We start from the raw sequence: 20,074 nt of genomic DNA on the forward strand, positions 1-20,074 counted from the left end.
CCACCCTCAAAATGGCGAAGGCGCCTGTCAGGTGTGTGTATATGTGTGTGTGTGTATATATATGTGTGTGTTTATGTGTGTGTGTATATATATATGTGTGTGTGTGTATATATGTGTGTGTATGTACTGTATATGTGTGTATATATATAAACATAAACACACACACACACATGTATATTTATATATATATATGTGTGTGTGTGTGTGTATATGTGTGTGTGTATATATATGTGAGTGTGTGTATATGTGTGTGCATGTATATGTGTGTGTGTATATATATATATATATATATATATATATATATACGTGTGTGTGTACTGTATATATTATATATGTGTGTGTGTGTGTGTATGTAGGTGTGTTTATATATATTTATGTGTGTGCGTGTGTGTATATATATATGAGTGTGCGTTTGTGTATATATATATATATATGTATGTGTGTGTGTGCGTGTGTGTATGTGTATATGTATATGTGTATATATATATGTGTGTGTGTGTGTACTGTATATATATGTGTGTTTGTATGTATATGTGTGTATATCTGTGTGTATATATATATATATATGTGTGTGTGTGTGTACTGTATATGTGTGTGTGTGTTTGTATGTATGTAGTGTATATATATGTGTGTGTGTCTGTACTGTATATATATGTGTATGTGTGTGTATATGTGTGTATATGTGTATATATATATATATAAACATAAACACACACACACACATATATTTATATATATCTATGTCTGTGTGCATATCTATGTGTGTGTGTGTATATATATGTGTGTTTGTATGTATATGTGTGTATATGTGCGTGTATATATATGTGTGTGTGTGTGTGTATGTATGTATGTAGTGTATGTATATGTGTGTGTGTCTGTACTGTATATATATGTGTATGTGTGTGTATGTGTGTGTGTATATATATATATATATATATATATATATATAAACATAAACACACACACACGTATATTTATATTTATAAAGAAAGAACAGACAAAAGCTATATTTTCTTCTGTCTTTTCTTCCCAGATCTACATCTGGCACAACTGGGACACCCAAGGCTGCAGGTGAGGAGCGTCAACGTGACTGGCCTGGCAACTCAGTATATTTAATTTCTGATGATGATTTTTTAATATGTCCATAAAATCCAAGAAGCACTCCTGCCAGACACTTGTCTTTACCGCTGTCTTCTTTTTTACATCTTTATATATGATAATAATATTATACTATATAATCTGCTGCATGGATCCCCTTCCTTCCTTCCTCACTTTCGAAAGCTCCTCTATCTGCCCTTTCAATTCCTCTCCTCCTTTTGGATTTCCCCCTCATTTTTTCCTGCCCTTTTTTTGGTTGCTCCTCTATTGTTTGCATTTCTACTTTCCATTCCTTCATTTGTCTTGATTAGTCTGTTGCCACTTCCGCTATCTTTTCCTCTTTTCCTCTTTTCCCACTTTCCTTCCCCTCTCTCCTTACTTCTCTTCTCTCTGCCAAGATTTTTTGCAAAATCTCAATTTTGGATGTCCTTCTCTCCCCGGTATTGTTGTTTTGGCTGTCTTACTCATGTGTCTCTTTAATGAAGAAACTTTGAATGAATTAAATCTCTTTAACGAATAAAGTTTCTTTAATTAATTGAAATCTAAGGGGAAATGTCTGTGCGTCTTAGGGGGTGAATGTGTGGTCCGTGGGGCTGGGGGGGCGGAACCTTTCTTCCCCCACTTCCTGCAAAAGCCCCCAAGAGCCGTGATCCCTTTCAAGAGCTGGGGGGGGGCTCTTGGGGGCTTTTCCCCGAGGGAGAAGGGGCAGCCTGTCAGCGACAGACCATTTTGGAAGGTTCCAGAGTGTTCTAGAACGTTTCAGAGTGTCCAGAACATTCTATTCTCTCCCAGAATATTCTGCAGTGTTCCAGAGCTCTGGAATGTTTTAGAGTGCTCTTTAGCGGCATCTTTTCTAGATCAGTCTCTTTCCCAAAGGCACCTTTTCTAGAGCCTTCTCGTTCCCAGAATATTTTTGGAATGTCGCTGTGTTCCAGTGCTCTAGAACGTTCTAGAGTGCTCTAAAAAATGGGCATCTTTCCCAGAGGCACCTTTTCTAGAGCCTTCTTGTTCCCAGAGTATTTCTGGAATGTCGCTGTGTTCCAGTGCTCTAGAACGTTCGAGTGCTCTAAAAATGGGCATCTTTCCCAGAGGCACCTTTTGTAGAGCCTTCTCGTTACCAGAATATTTTTTTGGAATGTCACTGTGTTCCAGCGCTCTAGAACGTTCTAGAGTGCTCTAGAACATGGGTGTCTCTTCTAGAGCAGTCTCTTTCCCAGAGGCACCTTTTCTAGAGCCTTCTCGCTCCCAGATTTTTTTTTGGGAATGTCGCTGTGTTCCAATGCTCTAGAATGCTCTAGAGTGCTCTAGAACATGGGCGTCTTTTCTAGAGCAGTCTCTTTCCCAGAGGCACCTTTTCTAGAGCCCTCTCGTCCCCTGAGTATTTCTGGAATGTCGCTGTGTTCCAGTGCTCTAGAACGTTCTAGAGTGCTCTAGAACATGGGCATCTTTTCTAGAGCAGTCTCTTTCCCAGAGGCACCTTTTCTAGAGCCTTCTCGCCCCCTGAGTATTTCTGGAATGTCGCTGTGCTCAAGTGCTCTAGAACGTTCTAGAGTGCTCTAGAACATGGGCATCTTTTCTAGAGCCTTCTCGTCCCCAGAGGCACCTTTTCTAGAGCCTTCTCGTCCCCTGAGTATTTCTGGAATGTCGCTGTGCTCAACTGCTCTAGAACGTTCTAGAGTGCTCTAGAACATGGGCATCTTTTCTAGAGCAGTCTCTTCCCCAGAGGCACCTTTTCTAGAGCCTTCTCACTCCCAGATTTTTTTTGGGAATGTCACTGCGTTCCAGCGCTCTAGAACGTTCTAGAGTGCTCTAGAACATGGGTGTCTTTTCTAGAGCAGTCTCTTTCCCAGAGAACCTTTTCTAGAGCCTTCTCATTCCAAGAGGCACCTTTTCTAGAGCCTTCTAGTTCCCAGAGTATTTCTGGAATGTCGCTGTGTTCCAGTGCTCTAGAATGTTCTAGAGTGCTCTAGAACATGGGCATCTTTTCTAGAGCCTTCTCGTCCCCAGAGGCACCTTTTCTAGAGCCTTCTCGTCCCCTGAGTATTTCTGGAATGTCGCTGTGCTCAACTGCTCTAGAACGTTCTAGAGTGCTCTAGAACATGGGCATCTTTTCTAGAGCAGTCTCTTCCCCAGAGGCACCTTTTCTAGAGCCTTCTCACTCCCAGATTTTTTTTGGGAATGTCACTGCGTTCCAGCGCTCTAGAACGTTCTAGAGTGCTCTAGAACATGGGTGTCTTTTCTAGAGCAGTCTCTTTCCCAGAGAACCTTTTCTAGAGCCTTCTCATTCCAAGAGGCACCTTTTCTAGAGCCTTCTAGTTCCCAGAGTATTTCTGGAATGTCGCTGTGTTCCAGTGCTCTAGAATGTTCTAGAGTGCTCTAGAACATGGGCATCTTTTCTAGAGCCTTCTCTTTCCCAGGGGCAGCTTTTCTAGAGCCTTCTCGTCCCCTGAGTATTTCTGGAATGTCGCTGTGTTCAAGTGCTCTAGAACGTTCTAGAGTGCTCTAGAACATGGGCATCTTTTCTAGAGCAGTCTCTTTCCCAGAGGCACCTTTTCTAGAGCCTTCTCACTCCCAGATTTTTTTTTGGGAATGTCGCTGCGTTCCAGCGCTCTAGAACGTTCTAGAGTGCTCTAGAACATGGGCATCTTTTCTAGAGCCTTCTCGTCCCCAGAGGCACCTTTTCTAGAGCCTTCTCGTCCCCTGAGCATTTCTGGAATGTCGCTGTGCTCAACTGCTCTAGAACGTTCTAGAGTGCTCTAGAACATGGGCATCTTTTCTAGAGCAGTCTCTTCCCCAGAGGCACCTTTTCTAGAGCCTTCTCACTCCCAGATTTTTTTTGGGAATGTCACTGCGTTCCAGCGCTCTAGAACGTTCTAGAGTGCTCTAGAACATGGGTGTCTTTTCTAGAGCAGTCTCTTTCCCAGAGAACCTTTTCTAGAGCCTTCTCATTCCAAGAGGCACCTTTTCTAGAGCCTTCTAGTTCCCAGAGTATTTCTGGAATGTCGCTGTGTTCCAGTGCTCTAGAATGTTCTAGAGTGCTCTAGAACATGGGCATCTTTTCTAGAGCCTTCTCTTTCCCAGGGGCAGCTTTTCTAGAGCCTTCTCGTCCCCTGAGTATTTCTGGAATGTCGCTGTGTTCAAGTGCTCTAGAACGTTCTAGAGTGCTCTAGAACATGGGCATCTTTTCTAGAGCAGTCTCTTTCCCAGAGAACCTTTTCTAGAGCCTTCTCGTTCCAAGAGGCACCTTTTCTAGAGCCTTCTAGTTCCCAGAGTATTTCTGGAATGTCGCTGTGTTCCAGTGCTCTAGAATGTTCTAGAGTGCTCTAGAACATGGGCATCCTTTCTAGAGCAGTCTCTTTCCCAGAGGACCTTTTCTAGAGCCTTCGGGCATCTTTTCTAGAGCAGTTTCTGTCCCAGAGGCACCTTTTCTAGAGCCTTCTCTATCCCAGAGGCATCTTTTCTAGAGCCTTCCTTCCCAGAGGCACCTTTTCTAGAGTAGTCTAGAAAAGGATGTTCCAGAGTGCTCTAGAAGAGAATACTCTAAAATGGAATGGAATGGAATGGCATATTCTAGAATAGAAGAGAATATTCTAGAGAAGAGAAGAATAGAATAGCATATTCTAGAAGAGAAGAGAAGAGAAGAGAAGAGAAGAGAAGAGAAGAGAAGCGAAGAGAATAGACTAGACTAGACTAGACTGGAAGAGCATAGTAGAGAATAGAATAGAATAGAAAATTGAATAGAATGAAATGTGTCCCCCACCCCACCCTCTCTAGCTCCACTGATGGCCTCTAAAAAGGACAGATCCTGAAGCCGAGGCTCCAAGACTTTGGCCACCTCATGAGAAGAGAAGACTCCCTGGAAAAGACCCTGATGTTGGGAAAGATGGAGGGCACAAGGAGAAGGGGACGACAGAGGACAAGATGGTGGGACAGTGTTCTGGAAGAGACCAGCATGAGTTTGACCAAACTGGGAGGCAGTGGGAGACAGGGGGGCCTGTTGTGCTCTGGTCCAGGGGGTCACAAAGAGGTGGACACAACAACAACAACAACATTTCTTATTGAATACTGTGTTTTAATATTTTGCTGGAAGCCGCCCAGAGTGGCTGGGGAAACCCAGCCAGATGGGTAGGATGGAAGTAATAAATGATGATGATGATGATTAGGATCCGGGAAGTGAGAAAAGGGGGGGGGGAATCACAAGCTGGTCTCGCACTCGGATCCCGCGCCATCCCGGAGGCTTTGTTTTTTTGTAGGACTGCTATTTCTGTTTCTTCTTTGTGGAGCACATTCCAAAGAATCATATGATCAGCTGTATGCCATAATATCACAATTATAACAAATAAAGGCTTGACATACCTCTCTTTGCATGTCATGAGTCTATCTCATATATTAGTTTCATCTTTTAAGTTGAATTACTGAAATAAACAAACTTTTCCATGATATTCTAATTTTCTGAGTTTCACCTGTATATAAATTTCTGGAAGGGCCCCTAAGGGTCATCCAGTCCAACCCGCTGCATTGCAGGAACATGCAGGAGTCCCTTACGGGGAACAATCCCGCAACCTTTGTTGTGCAGCAAATCTTGCCCTCTTAAATAGCACTTTGAAGGCTACTTAGGTATACGTCAGGGATCCCCACCTCTCCTGCAGCTGCAAATTCAGCCATGAAGCCTCTGGAAACAGAGGAAGTGCTGCTTACATCCTCCCTGGGAACATTTCAACAGTCAGGGGGAGGCTGAGACCCTGACCCCTAAGCCTACCCCCAAACCTCTCCCTAACCCCAACCCTAACAATGACCCCTGACCATTACATAACAAAGGGACCCCTGACCATTAGGTCCAGTAGTGGCCGACTCTGGGGTTGCGGCGCTCATCTCGCTTTATTGGCCGAGGGAGCCGGCGTTCAGCTTCCAGGTCATGTGGCCAGAAGATCTAAGCCACTTCTGGCGAACCAGAGCAGCGCACGGAAACGCCATTTACCTTCCCGCCGGAGCGGTACCTATTTATCTACTTGCACTTTGACGTGCTTTTGAACTGCTAGGTTGGCAGGAGCAGGGACCAAGCAATGGGAGCTCACCCCGTTGTGGGGATTCGAACTGCCGACCTTCTGATTGGCAAGTCCTAAGCTCTCTGGTTTAACCCACAGTGCCACCTGCATCCCGTAACTTAAAGGAATGCTATTTCTGCTTCTTCTTTCTGAAGCACATTCCAAAGAATCATATGATGCTCCATATATATCTATATCTGGAAGGGACCTCAAGGGTCATCCAGCCCAACCCACTGCAAGGCAGGAATATGCAGGAGAACCACTAACCTTGGTTGTGCTGTCAGTGTTGCCAGATTAAATGGCACTTTCAAGGCAATTTAAACTGCAGCTGCAAGGTGCGCCATGAAGCACCCCTTGCCATCCCCTTTTGCCGACTGGGAGCGGAGGAGGTGCTGCTTACAGTTTCCCCAGGAGCATTTCAACAGTCAGGAGGAGGCCTGAAGCCTTCAGGGTGACTGTACACCTACTAAGAACATTTATACCTCCAAAAAAAGAAAAAAACAATGAACCTGCTCTAAGGGAACGCTCATAAGGGTATAAAGTGCTTTTCTTTAGAACACCTCTCTTAACATTACAAACTGCTGCAAATTTCCAAAACGCATTCATATGTGCCAGTATTTGTCAATGTAAATGATTCAACTGGCTTTTGGTTTTGGCCCCTGTTGCAGGGGCTCAGCCCACTTAGTCCCGTGCCATTGGGGCTCCCAGCCTAGGTGCATGGCGGGGGGACACTCTTAAATCTTTGCTTCGCCCCTGCTGTGGAGCACATTGCACAGTTGATTTTTAAGGGCTGACACACACAACCACCCCCAAACTGTATTCTGAAGCACTTTCCAAAGAATCATATGATGGTGGGTGAGTGGCTCCCACCTCCTACAAACAGAGTTTGGGGCTCTACTCACTGTGCGCTCGTATTTCACAGTCATGCCAGAAGCGACTGGCAGAACATTTCTTCCTCATCACTACAGTCAGGCCACGGATCACACCCTGGCCAGCACCCATGATATTCCCTAAGAGAAAGAGAGAACGATGGCCTACCTGCTGAGGGATACAGCGGGAGACAGTTCTAGATTATGTCCTTGGGGGTCATAACCAAAAGCTGCAATTCGGTGCAATCTGCAAGGCAACAAAAAGCAGGTCTGAATTTAGGCCACTTAATACTATCTAGCAGCAGCAAGAAGAAAGTAAGTATTTGGTCAAAACATGGATTTTGCAGCGTATAAGGACAATTTCAGCTCACATAAGCAGACCTTCTAAAGCAACAACACAAGAACATGCAGGCAATGTAACAAAGGAGACTGTTCTCAGGATCCTATTTCTTGTTCATAGGTACACCTCAGAAAAAAGTTGCAGAAGGTACTAACCCCATGATTAATAATAATATTAATAATAATAATAGTAATAATAATTTATTATTTATACCCCGCCCACCTGGCTGGGTTTCCCCAGCCACTCTGGGTGGCTTCCAACAAAACACTAAAATACAATAACCTATTCAACATTAAACGCTTCCCTAAACAGGGCTGCCTTCAGATGAAGGCTCCTGCGTGATTTCGATCCATAAGATCCTAAAGAGTCCCAGTCATTTGTCTGTGTGTGTGTGTGCGCGCGCGCGCGCCCACACACACACACACACTCCAAGAGGAGAAATCAAATTCTCTCAGGTAGCCCTGTTTCCATAGATAACACTCTCAGTGTTTTATATTATTATGGAATTCATTTCCACCAGGCCAGGGTTCAGAAAGGAGGCAGGACTGAAGACGCGAATGCTAGGATCCATTCTAGACCTGCAAAGCGATGCCCCAGGCTCCAAAGTCGTAGCAGGAAAGTATTCCAAGGCTTATGATAAAACCCCAGACTCCAAAAACAAAAAGGTCAAGGGCGAAAGCAGTCAAAGAACAAGCAGGTCCGGGGGAAAGTTGGAACGGTTTGGAAATTCAGGAAATCCTACCCGATGCTGGTGGAGAAAATGGCGCAGGGGAAAATCATTAAGAGGGAGTCAGCATTTTAAAAAGCCTACTGAGTAACAAAGGAGAAAAAAGGTCTCAGCTCCCCGAGGGGCAAGAGAGACAAGACCAACTTCAATGTGAGATATAGACAATGTTTTGAATTCCCGTGAAACTCAGCCCTTTTGGGAGGAGTTTGCAGGGCAGCGGCGTGCGCCTAGTGGCGCACGCAGTTTGATCCATCTTTTAGATTTAGGGGAGCTAGTCTCAAACGTTTGTTGGGGGAGACCTAGGGGTTTTTTTGGGGGGGGGAGTTATTTGTCCTGTCTTCACGCTTTTTATGATGGAGGACCGCTGTAGCCACCCCCAACGACACGTTCTCAAGATGGAGGGGGAGGGAACAGCTGCATTCGCCTGCGGTTCCTGCGCAATGTTTGCCATCTTGCCACAGGTTGCAGGCAGCTTTACCTGCAGCAATTGCATGTTGGTTGCCCTCTTAGAAGACAAAGTCCAGCAACTGGAGGAACGTGTAGCTACGCTCCAAAGAATTAGAGAGCTGGAGCTCTTCTTGAGCACACCGTCAACAGAGCACACCGTCTCCACCAAGGACAAGACAGTGGTGATAGGGGATTCCCTACTGAGGGGAACAGAAGCAGTGATCTGTGGGCCTGACAATTCCTCCTCACTTTCTGCCATCAAGGTTGTATCATCTGAGCCATGTTCAAATATATAAAAGGATGTCACATAGAGGAGGGAGAAAGGTTGTTTTCTGCTGCTCCAGAGAAGCGGACACGGAGCAATGGATCCAAACTACAAGAAAGAAGATTCCACCAAAACATTAGGAAGAACTTCCTGACAGTAAGAGCTGTTCGACAGTGGAATTTGCTGCCAAGGAGTGTGGTGGAGTCTCCTTCTTTGGAGGTCTTCAAGCAGAGGCTTGACAACCATATGTCAGGAGTGCTCTGATGGTGTTTCCTGCTTGGCAGGGGGTTGGACTCGATGGCCCTTGTGGTCTCTTCCAACTCTATGATTCTATGATTCTATGATTCTAACTTGGCGTTTCGTATATACTGTACTATTAAGGCGTTTTTGGAAACATTAGCTTGGAAACATTATTAAGCCCAAAGACTTATTGTAACAACCCGGTTATTGGAAACATCCCAAAGACATTAATAAGAGCTTTGGACTGTAGAGAAGTCAGAGATACTCAAAATAAAAAAAATCCTTCCAGTAGCACCTTTAAGACCAACTAAGTTAGTTCTTGGTATGAGCTTTCGTGTGCAAGCACACTTCTTCAGATACTTCAGTATCTGAAGAAGTGTGCTTGCACACGAAAGCTCATACCAAGAACTAACTTAGTTGGTCTTAAAGGTGCTACTGGAAGGATTTTTTTCATTTTGACTATGGCAGACCAACACGGCTACCTATCTGTAGTCAGAGATACTGTTTGCCTTCTACTTTACGTCTCAATATCTACAAAGTATCAGAACTGATCGGTTTGGGACCTTTTCCACGCTCCCCTCTGCGAAAAGCAGGGGGGGAATTAGAAGTTTTATATTATCCCCCTTATTAGACTTTCTTCATTACAGACGCTGTGCAGAATAAAGGCTTCGATCAGGAGCTGAACAGGGTGTGTGTGGAGATTTGTATTTGTATTTGAATGTGTATCTGTATATGCTTGTTTGGACTATAAGAGGCTGTTCTTAAGGAAAGGAAATTAAAGATAATCATTGGGTATGGTAAAAGAGAAAGTGAGAGAAATAGAGACACTCAGTGGCGAAAGAGAGAACAGCAGGAAAAATACGTTTTTTGGCAATCGCCCCGCAGTGGTGGTTTGAGAAATTGCACCTTGAAACAAACTATTAATTAAAGAAACGTAAGACAGCAAAAACAACAACATCAGGGCAGAGAAGGGCAGCCAAAGTTGAGATAGAAGGCGAGGGAGATTTTGCAAAAATATTGGCAGAGATAAGAGAAATAAGGAGAGGTAAAGGAAAGTGGAAAAAACATTGAGGAAAATATAGTGGAAGTTGCAACAGACTTATCAGGACAAATGAAGGAACGTTAAGTAGAAATGCAAACAGTAGAGGAACAATAAAAAAAAGTTCAGAAAGAAATGAGGGGAAATAAAGAAGCTGGAAGAAGGAAGGAGGGAAGTCAGCTCTCAAGAGCAAGTGTAAATGTAAAGTGTAATATATTATGTGTATGTAATGTATGTAACTAAAACTAAATAAATAATAAAGGTCATTATATATATAAAAAAGAAGACAGCTGTCAAGAGAAGTGTCTGGCAGTAGTGCTTCTTGGATATTTGTGTACATATATATAAAAAAAATCATCACAAATTAAAAACTAGACTGAGTTGCCAGGCCAGTCACGTTGACGCTCCTCACCTGCTCTGCGCCCCAATGGCAGCCTTGGGCAGTCCAGTTGTGCCAGATGCAGAACAGCCGATCTGGGAAGAAAATACAGAAGAAAATACAGCTTTTGTCTGTTCTTTTTATCTACCTTGGCCAACTACTAGCCTCCGAGGCACCTGTTCTGAAAAAACCATAACAGAACAATAACAAAACACACAAACACACACAGAGACCTACTCCCTGAAACAAAGGCCACAGGCACACAAACCCACCTGCCTCAGATATACAGAAGATATCTTAAAATTTATGTAACCTTCCATTTGCACTAGAGATCATTCGAACAATGCTGATGGGGGGGGTCTGTTTCAATGGCTACTCTCTGCTGCTTTAAGCAACCTTCTCTCCCACCACAAACTAGTTCTCCCTTCAAGGTCGTAGCCTCAAAGAGAGCATTTCCTTTCAAAATGGAATCAGAAAAATGAATTTCACAACTTTTAGTTCAGCCCCAAATCTACCTCTAACCACTCAGTTCCAACTGCTGAGGAATTGAATTTTATCAGGAATATTTTATCTGTTTGAACTGTGTATTTCCCCTTCAATGGCCTCGAGTCTTAGGAAGTGAGATTCATTCCTGTTCAAGGGTTCTCTTGATCTTCGGGAGCTGGAGCTTCCTTTCCAAGCAGATCCTCCCCACCAATGCATTTGCTCCCACCTCCTGCAAACGGAGTTTGTGCCTCCAAGGAGAGTTTGGGGCTCCACTCACTGGGTGCTCGTATTTCACACAGTCAGGCCATGGATCACACCCTGGCCAGCACCCAGGAGATTCCCTAAGAGAAAGAGAGAACGATGGCTTACCTGCTGAGTAGACAGTTCTGGATGATGTCCTTGTTCTGTAGGCATCATAACCAAAAGCTGCTTTTCGGTGATCTTTGCAAGGAAACAAAAAGCAGGTATGAATTTAGGCCACTAGCAGCAGCAAGAAGTAAGTAAGTATTTGGTCAAAACATGTCTTTTGCAGTATATAAGGACAATTTCAGCTCATATAAGCAGGCCGCCTAAAGCAACGACACAAGAACATGGAGGCAATGCAACAAAGGAGACTGCTATCAGGATCCTATATTTTGATCACAGGTACATCTCAGAAAAAAGTTGCAGAAGGTACTAACCCCATGATGAATAATAATAATAAGCTATTATTTATATCCCGCCCATCTGGCTGGGTTTCCCCAGCCACTCTGGGCGGCTTCCAACAAACACTAACCAATTAAACATTAAAAGCTTCCCTAAACAGGGCTGCCTTCAGATGAAGGCTCCTGCATGATTTCTACCCATAAGATCCAAAGAGTCCCAGCCATTTGTGTGTTTTCCAGCAATACTGGAAAAGACATCAATAGGAAAGTAAACAGTGACCCCGTGTGGCCATTACTGGAAAAGACATTGAGAGAAAAATAAACAGTGCCCTCATGTGGCCAGTGCTGGTATAGAATTCATGATAATAAGTTATTTCCAAGCAGGAATTTGAATATGGTTCTAAAATTATTTCCCCTTTCAAACTTTTAATTTCTCTCATTTGGATTCTGAAGCATACAAATGAGCCTTACCTCCTTTTATCATCACAACAATAGTATAATGTACATTGGACCAAGAATTAGTACATGGCTCGTGGATCAAGTAAAGCAATAGAGAGCCAGTGTGGTGTAGTGGTTAAGAGCGGTGGATTTGTAATCTGGTGAACCGGGTTCGATTCCCCGCTCCTCCACATGCAGCTGCTGGGTGACCTTGGGCCAGTCACACTTCTCTGAAGTCTCTCAGACCCACTCACCTCAGAGAGTGTTCGTTGTGGGGGAGGAAAGGAGATTTTGAGCCGCTTTGAGACTCCTTAGGGTAGTGATAAAGCAGGATATCAAATCCAAACTCTTCTACTCTTCTTCTTCAATAGAAATACTTAACTACCTGACCAATTCCATTGGCTCTGTCCCCCTTTCCAAAGTCCTGCCCTCCAACAAAGACCCTGGCTATGCTGATGACCTGGCCCAAAGCTTCCTGGCTGAGTCGAATTTCTCAACATTTCACATTATGTGTAGTTTTAGGATTCTTCACATGAACACTAATTCTGGTTTTGAGCAGACAAGTAGTGATCAGAAATCATGGGGCTGGTGAGCCGCTTCTCATGGCATGAGGGGCCTGATCTGGGGCACAACTTGGCCCCCCCGATGGATGTAAACCACAAACGAGGACGACATCACGATGCAAGAGGAAGTGGGACTTACAGGAGATCTCTCCAGGCTGTTGGAAAGATGATCCGGAGAAAGGGCCAGAGCAACTGCAATACTCCATGACCAGCCAAGCCCCAAAACGCATCAGGCCGAGAGAACCAAGGGAGGCAGCGCAAATGCCCATCAGGCGTGTTCTAGAGAAAGAGACAGGCTTCAGGGTTAACCACAAAGTTCAGTTGTTTGGCATCCACATTTGATTGAGTATGCAGCTGAGCAGTCAGAAACTCAAGATATATAAGCCCATTTTCATAGTTTTAGATGCCCCATACTCATATCGTGTGCCCTGGGTCACTGATTTACGTCGGAGCAGAGGCAGATGGGTCTTCGCAGCGGGACGGTTGGAAGGAGACAATCCTGCTGCGACTTGCACCCCTCTGCCTGCCGACAACCACACCTCCCTTCAAGGAAGGCTCTTTCCCTTTCTTCTTTATATATCGGGAAGGGACACCAAGGGTCATCCAGCCCAACCTGCTACCAGGCAGAAATTGGCAACCTCACCACCTTTGTGTCCCCCGCACAGCTAGATGCTGCCCTCTTCAATGGCCCTTGGAAGGCTCTTTAGGGATCCACTGGGGGATCCACCCTTCTCCTGCAGCTGCCAGTTCAGTCCCGCCATGAAGCCCCCCTTGCCATCCCCTTTGGCTGCCTGAGGTTCTCGGGGTGATGGCACATCTGCTGACAACATTTCTCCCTCCAGGCAAAGGAAAACCAGGAGCCTATTCTGAAGGCTCAGAAATGTCGAAAGTGCTTTTCTTTAGAGCACCTCTCTGCCGCAAGTGTCCCAAACTGATTTGTAAATATTAATTATTCCTACTTTATTGATATGAACTACTCAAATGGCTTCTAGTGCTGGCCACTACAGCAGGGGCTGGTCCCCATTTCTTCTTATGGTGTTCAGTTCAGAGTATCTGCTCAAAAAATCAAAGAGAAAGCGATGGAGGGTTGCCCTTAAGGCTGGGGTCTTCTAGACCCAAACTGGGTTTTGGGATGCTCCATTAGACAAACCAGCCAGCTCCCTGCCTCTCTAATTCACTGGGCATTCAAGTATTTGCTTGCAAATTAATTATCTTTTTTAATTTAGGCCTCTTCCAAAACATTTATCTCAAGGTGTAACGTGCAAGTGTACCCCTTTGGGATGCTAATTCATCTCCGCTTGGTTTATGTGGATAAATCTATAGGTGAAAGAATCAGTTATCTGGTTAAAGCAATGGTTCATTGGAAGAAATTAAGTTTTCAACACATTGCTTTGTCACCTTTAGAAAAGGAAAAAGGAGACAAACCTCACCAACATGGGGGAAGCCAGGAGGAGCTGCCCTACCCCATTCAAATAAATAAAAACACTTTACTGTATTTTAACTGTACTGTGCTGGTTAGGGGGGTCGGTGTGATATATTAGGAGTGGGGTTGTTTAAAAATGTTCTTAAGTGTTATGTGTATATTTCTATTTTTTCCCCTTTTACCTTCATGGCTGCAGCTGAGTTTTCCTCTACCTCCTCTTCTCCCTTCATCAGGCGAAGTTTCTTCCTCCTCCTCTTCCTCCTTTTCAGAGCAGGAATTCAGACCTAAGAAATATCAATAATGTCGATTATTTTCCCAAGAAGGGAAAGAGGGGTCCACGTCAAAGCAGATCTATAATATTTCCAGCCCAGATTGCAGTGGAAGAAAGAATCAAGTGGGAAAGAAGCCAGCAGACGACTAACTGGAAGAAATGTGCTTTCCCCCCGTTTCTTCTTTCTGAACCCCTTTCCCAAGAATCATATAATGGTGCATCTAGCTGGAAGGGACCCCAAGGGTCATCCAATCCAACCCGCCGCAAGGCAGGAATCTGCGAAGGAACCACAAGGAAACTGCATTTAATAAAAAGTGGAGGAATTGGGATCTTGAGGAATTAGCTGGTTTCAAAACCACTGCTTCAAGCAGTGCTTCATCTGCACAATACACTGTTCAGGTACAGTTTCCAAGACATTAAGGGCGGCCTGAGGGGGAAAGCAATGGAGATCTGCACTTTATTTTCTATAAAGAATAAATGATTATTATTTTCACAGCCAGTTCCTCTGGAGTTGCTTCTCCCCCCAATTGAAATCATTAAAATACTATACTGTTAAGGCTTAGCGGGGAAGAGGCCATGTCTCACTTGGGTGTGTGTGAATAATAATAATAGTTTAAAATTTAATGATAATCATAATAATTTATTCCCCAGCCCCCAACAGCATATTTTTAAAAAATGTTAGAACGTCATATACTCCAAACTTCCCTCACCCTTTTATAAGAATAAGCATGATAATTGCTGGCAAGTTTGGGGTTGGGATTCGGCTTTCCTTGGCCCACAATCCCTTCCTGGAGTCCCATTTCAAGGGGAAAAGATTTTTTATCTTTTTTATTTTCTTATTTTTATATTTATTTTTCACTTCCCGGAGATGTCAAGTGGAAAGGATACATTCAGGCATCAGATTTGTAACATGTAGTGTGTAATTTCTGCAACAAATACATTGTTTCTGATCCAGTTTCCAAGATGCAGTTCAAATAAATAAAAATACTATAGTGTTAAGGCTTAGGGGGGAAGGTAGGAACTGAAAAATGAAGGATAATCCTCATTTATTCTCCTTTCCCAGCCGCTCCCCACAGAATATTAAAAACGCGACAAAACATACTATATGACAAACTTTGCCTACTTTTCTAATAATAATAATAATAATAATGATTTTAAAAGTAATGCTAATAATAATTTATTGTTGTTTCCCAGGATGAAAAAGGCGCCCCAAAGGCGTGGAAAACAGCTGAGGAGAAGCAGCTGAGAAACAGCTGGGAGAAGAAAAAGCGGGAAGCGGCTGGCCCCGCCCACCGCCCGGCCTGGGATTGGCCCAAAGGCCCACCTATCGTCGCCAAGATTGGATTGAGCGAGGGAGTTGCTAGGGCGGCCATTTTGGACCAGGGCAAGGGGACTGGAAAGAGGGAGGCGAAAGAAAGGGCGGAAGAGGCAGCGGCGGCGGCATGTCGGTTGAGGGCAGCAGGGCCTAGACTAGATTTCTGCATTTCAGGGGTCAGACTAGATACCTCTTGTAGTCCCTGCGGAGAAGGAAGGCTGGAGGGACCCCCCCCAAAAATCCCTTCTGGGAGGTGTCCCAACAGTGCCTGAGGGGTCTGGATAGGGTTAGACATGGATAGGAAAATAAACAGTGCCCTCGTGTGGCCATTACTGGAATAGACATGGATAGGAAAATGAACAGTGCCCTCGTGTGGCCATTACTGGAATAGACATGGATAGGAAAATAAACAGTGCCCTCGTGTGGCCAATACTGGAATAGACATGGATAGGAAAATAAACAGTGCCCTCGTGTGGCCATTACTGGAATAGACATGGATAGGAAAATAAACAGTGCCCTCGTGTGGCCATTACTGGAATAGACATGGATAGGAAAATAAACAGTGCCCTCGTGTGGCCAATACTGGAATAGACATGGATAGGAAAATAAACAGTGCCCTCGTGTGGCCAATACTGGAATAGACATGGATAGGAAAATAAACAGTGCCCTCGTGTGGCCATTACTGGAATAGACATGGATAGGAAAATAAACAGTGCCCTCGTGTGGCCAATACTGGAATAGACATGGATAGGAAAATAAACAGTGCCCTCCTGTGGCCATTACTGGAATAGACATGGATAGGAAAATAAACAGTGCCCTCGTGTGGCCTTTACTGGAATAGACATGGATAGGAAAATAAACCTTGTCCTCGTTTGGCCATTACTGGAATAGACATGGATAGGAAAATAAACAGTGCCCTCGTGTGGCCAACACTGGAATAGACATAGAAAGGAAAATAAACAGTGCCCTCCTGTGGCCAGTACTGGAATAGACATGGATAGGAAAATAAACAGTGCCCTCGTGTGGCCATTACTGGAATAGACATAGATAGGAAAATAAACAGTGCCCTCGTGTGGCCATTACTGGAATAGACATGGATAGGAAAATAAACAGTGCCCTCGTGTGGCCATTACTGGAATAGACATGGATAGGAAAATAAACAGTGCCCTCGTGTGGCCATTACTGGAATAGACATGGATAGGAAAATAAACAGTGCCCTCGTGTGGCCATTACTGGAATAGACATGGATAGGAAAATAAACAGTGCCCTCGTGTGGCCATTACTGGAATAGACATGGATAGGAAAATAAACAGTGCCCTCCTGTGGCCATTACTGGAATAGACATGGATAGGAAAATAAACAGTGCCCTCGTGTGGCCATTACTGGAATAGACATGGATAGGAAAATAAACAGTGCCCTCCTGTGGCCAATACTGGAATAGACATGGATAGGAAAATAAACAGTGCCCTCCTGTGGCCATTACTGGAATAGACATGGATAGGAAAATAAACAGTGCCCTCGTGTGGCCAACACTGGAATAGACATGGATAGGAAAATAAACAGTGTCCTCGTGTGGCCATTACTGGAATAGACATGGATAGGAAAATAAACAGTGCCCTCGTGTGGCCAATACTGGAATAGACATGGATAGGAAAATAAACAGTGCCCTCGTGTGGCCATTACTGGAATAGACATGGATAGGAAAATAAACAGTGCCCTCGTGTGGCCATTACTGGAATAGACATGGATAGGAAAATAAACAGTGCCCTCGTGTGGCCAATACTGGAATAGACATGGATAGGAAAATAAACAGTGCCCTCCTGTGGCCATTACTGGAATAGACATGGATAGGAAAATAAACAGTGCCCTCCTGTGGCCATTACTGTAATAGACATAGATAGGAAAATAAACAGTGCCCTCGTGTGGCCAGTACTGGAATAGACATAGATAGGAAAATAAACAGTGCCCTCCTGTGGCCATTACTGGAATAGACATGGATAGGAAAATAAACAGTGCCCTCGTGTGGCCATTACTGTAATAGACATAGATAGGAAAATAAACAGTGCCCTCGTGTGGCCATTACTGGAATAGACATGGATAGGAAAATAAACAGTGTCCTCGTTTGGCCATTACTGGAATAGACATGGATAGGAAAATAAACAGTGCCCTCGTGTGGCCATTACTGGAATAGACATGGATAGGAAAATAAACAGTGCCCTCCTGTGGCCATTACTGGAATAGACATGGATAGGAAAATAAACAGTGCCCTCGTGTGGCCAGTACTGGAATAGACATAGATAGGAAAATAAACAGTGCCCTCCTGTGGCCATTACTGGAATAGACATGGATAGGAAAATAAACAGTGCCCTCCTGTGGCCATTACTGTAATAGACATGGATAGGAAAATAAACAGTGCCCTCCTGTGGCCATTACTGGAATAGACATGGATAGGAAAATAAACAGTGCCCTCGTGTGGCCAATACTGGAATAGACATGGATAGGAAAATAAACAGTGCCCTCGTGTGGCCATTACTGGAATAGACATGGATAGGAAAATAAACAGTGCCCTCGTGTGGCCATTACTGGAATAGACATGGATAGGAAAATAAACAGTGCCCTCCTGTGGCCATTACTGGAATAGACATGGATAGGAAAATAAACAGTGCCCTCGTGTGGCCTTTACTGGAATAGACATGGATAGGAAAATAAACCTTGTCCTCGTTTGGCCATTACTGGAATAGACATGTGTCAGAGCTGCTTCCAGATCCTAGCTCACAGAGGATCACGCTAGCCAGCGATCATTAAATAAAAGTCTTTATTGAGTTACAGTTTCCATTCTCAAGCTGCTGCGTGCAACTCTACGTCTCATGGTTAGATCGGCGAAGCTCCATCTGAGTCTCCGCCCCTTGTACACCAACTTAATATCCTAGCCTTGCTCCACCTTTTCCGCCTGACTGTTCTTCTCTGGGTCCCTCTGCCCCCCGGGGTCTCTTCCTTCCGGGATTCCTCTGACGCTGACCCCCCTGACTCTTCTCCCTCCTTTCGGCGGGCTTTAGGACCTGGCTCCCTTTCCGGGCTGCCTACTGCGCCACCTTCCTGTGCATTTGAACTTGGCACGCGCGCCCAACCTTCCACCTTCCGTCTGACCGTTTCTTCGCTCCCCGATGGAGGTGTGGCCACTCCTGACTCGTGCCCTCCCCCCTGTTGTGAGCTGCCAGCGCTTGATCCCTGGCGCCCTTCCTCTTCCCTGCTCTCTGGCGGTGACGCTGGTCCTGATTTCCAACTGCTCCCCTCTGAGTCCCCTCTGGCTCTATCTTCCTGGGGTGTCCCCCTAGGCTCCCCCCTTGCCCTGGCCACTGGTGCTCCTTTCTGTGAATCTTCTGATTCACTGGAAAGACTCGGAGATCTCGGGTCGTCGTCATCACTCATCTTTTCTTCTGCCTCCTCTCCCTCGCTCTCTGTTTCCTCCCTTGCCCTTGCCTCTGCTCCTGAACCCCTGACATCCATCCCCCCCTCGAAGCCCCCTCTTCCCCCCTCCCCTCCTTCCGGTGCGGGATCTGGGTGCTGCCGTGTCAGGGGGACGAATGTCGGATACAGTTCGCTTCCCGTGGCGGGCCGCCATCCGAAGTCTTCCGGTTCTTCCTCCCTGCTCTCGTTGACGACGGTCACCTCCGCTTCCATCTCTGTGCCGCCGTGCTCGAAACCCGGGTCGTCCCCGAAAACGTCCATGTCCGTCTCTCCTTCGTTGCCTTCAGGAGACGTTGCTCGTCCTGGACCCTCCAGCCACCTTCTGCGGAACTGCTCCTCTGGTCGATCATCCCACCAATACGAGGGTTCTGAAGCAGATCCCGAGGGTGACCCCTCTGGGGAACGGGCGTCTCGTGTCGGTTCCTCGTCCGAGTCGAACCCCCGGAACGTGCTGGCTGAAAGCGTGGGCGTGAAAAGCCAGTCGTCGAAAAAGTCTGCTGGCATGGGCCTATGTGGGAAGAGGGCATGAAACTCTTCTTTGAGCAGAGGTTCGTCTAAAGCGTAGCCCGGCACCCAGCTGTTGGCACTGGCCGGGGTGCCCTCCTTGGCGAGAAGGTATTCTACCCCCTCTTCCCCCCATCTGGAGTCCAAAATCTCCGTGACTTCGTTGATGCGCTCCTCCTGTGCCACTCCCCCTTGCCCGGTTCTCTCTCGGAGCGGACCCGGTGCCGTTCCTGGTTCCTGAAACCTGTGAGGTGCCTTGTAGGGAGTGAGCACCGATCTGTGGAACACCGGATGCATTCTGGAACCCTCCGGAAGAGCCAGCCTGAAAGCCACCGGGTTGACCTGTTCGTCAACTTGGTAGGGCCCCAGTTGTTTATGCCCTAGTTTCTTCTTCGCCAACGACCTGGCCGGCACTGCGTGGGCTGCTAACCAGACCCAGTCTCCCACATGGATCTCTTCGCCAACCCTTCTGTGTTTGTCCGCTTGTACCTTGTATGCGTGTTTAGCCAGCTC

The 20,074-nt window shown here is 45.5% G+C and overlaps 1 protein-coding gene across 10 annotated transcripts in view; it reads right to left on the minus strand.

Moving 5' to 3' along the window:
* Window positions 1-5,149: 5,149 nt before the first annotated feature.
* The window catches only part of LOC308468630 (uncharacterized protein), a 35,294-nt gene continuing 20,369 nt past the window's right edge, over window positions 5,150-20,074 (minus strand). For 4 of the 10 annotated variants that reach the window (XM_080991043.1, XM_080991040.1, XM_080991042.1 and 1 more), the window contains 4 exons: window positions 14,186-14,287; window positions 10,483-10,544; window positions 7,182-7,259; window positions 5,150-5,371 (listed from right to left, as the gene is read on the minus strand). In XM_080991043.1, coding sequence (XP_080847169.1) covers window positions 5,293-5,371; window positions 7,182-7,259; window positions 10,483-10,544; window positions 14,186-14,233 — 267 coding nt within the window. In that variant the 5' untranslated portion in view covers window positions 14,234-14,287 and the 3' untranslated portion in view covers window positions 5,150-5,292. Of the gene's footprint in view, window positions 5,408-7,181; window positions 7,260-10,482; window positions 10,545-11,304; window positions 11,377-12,704; window positions 12,860-14,185; window positions 14,288-20,074 lie in introns of those variants that run through there. The other 6 variants (XR_013981738.1, XR_013981739.1, XR_013981740.1 and 3 more) reach the window with 4 other exon arrangements.

The sequence above is a fragment of the Podarcis pityusensis genome (genome assembly GCF_964106645.2).
Source record: "Podarcis pityusensis genome assembly, chromosome: Z".
Taxonomy (NCBI): Eukaryota; Metazoa; Chordata; class Lepidosauria; order Squamata; family Lacertidae; genus Podarcis; species Podarcis pityusensis.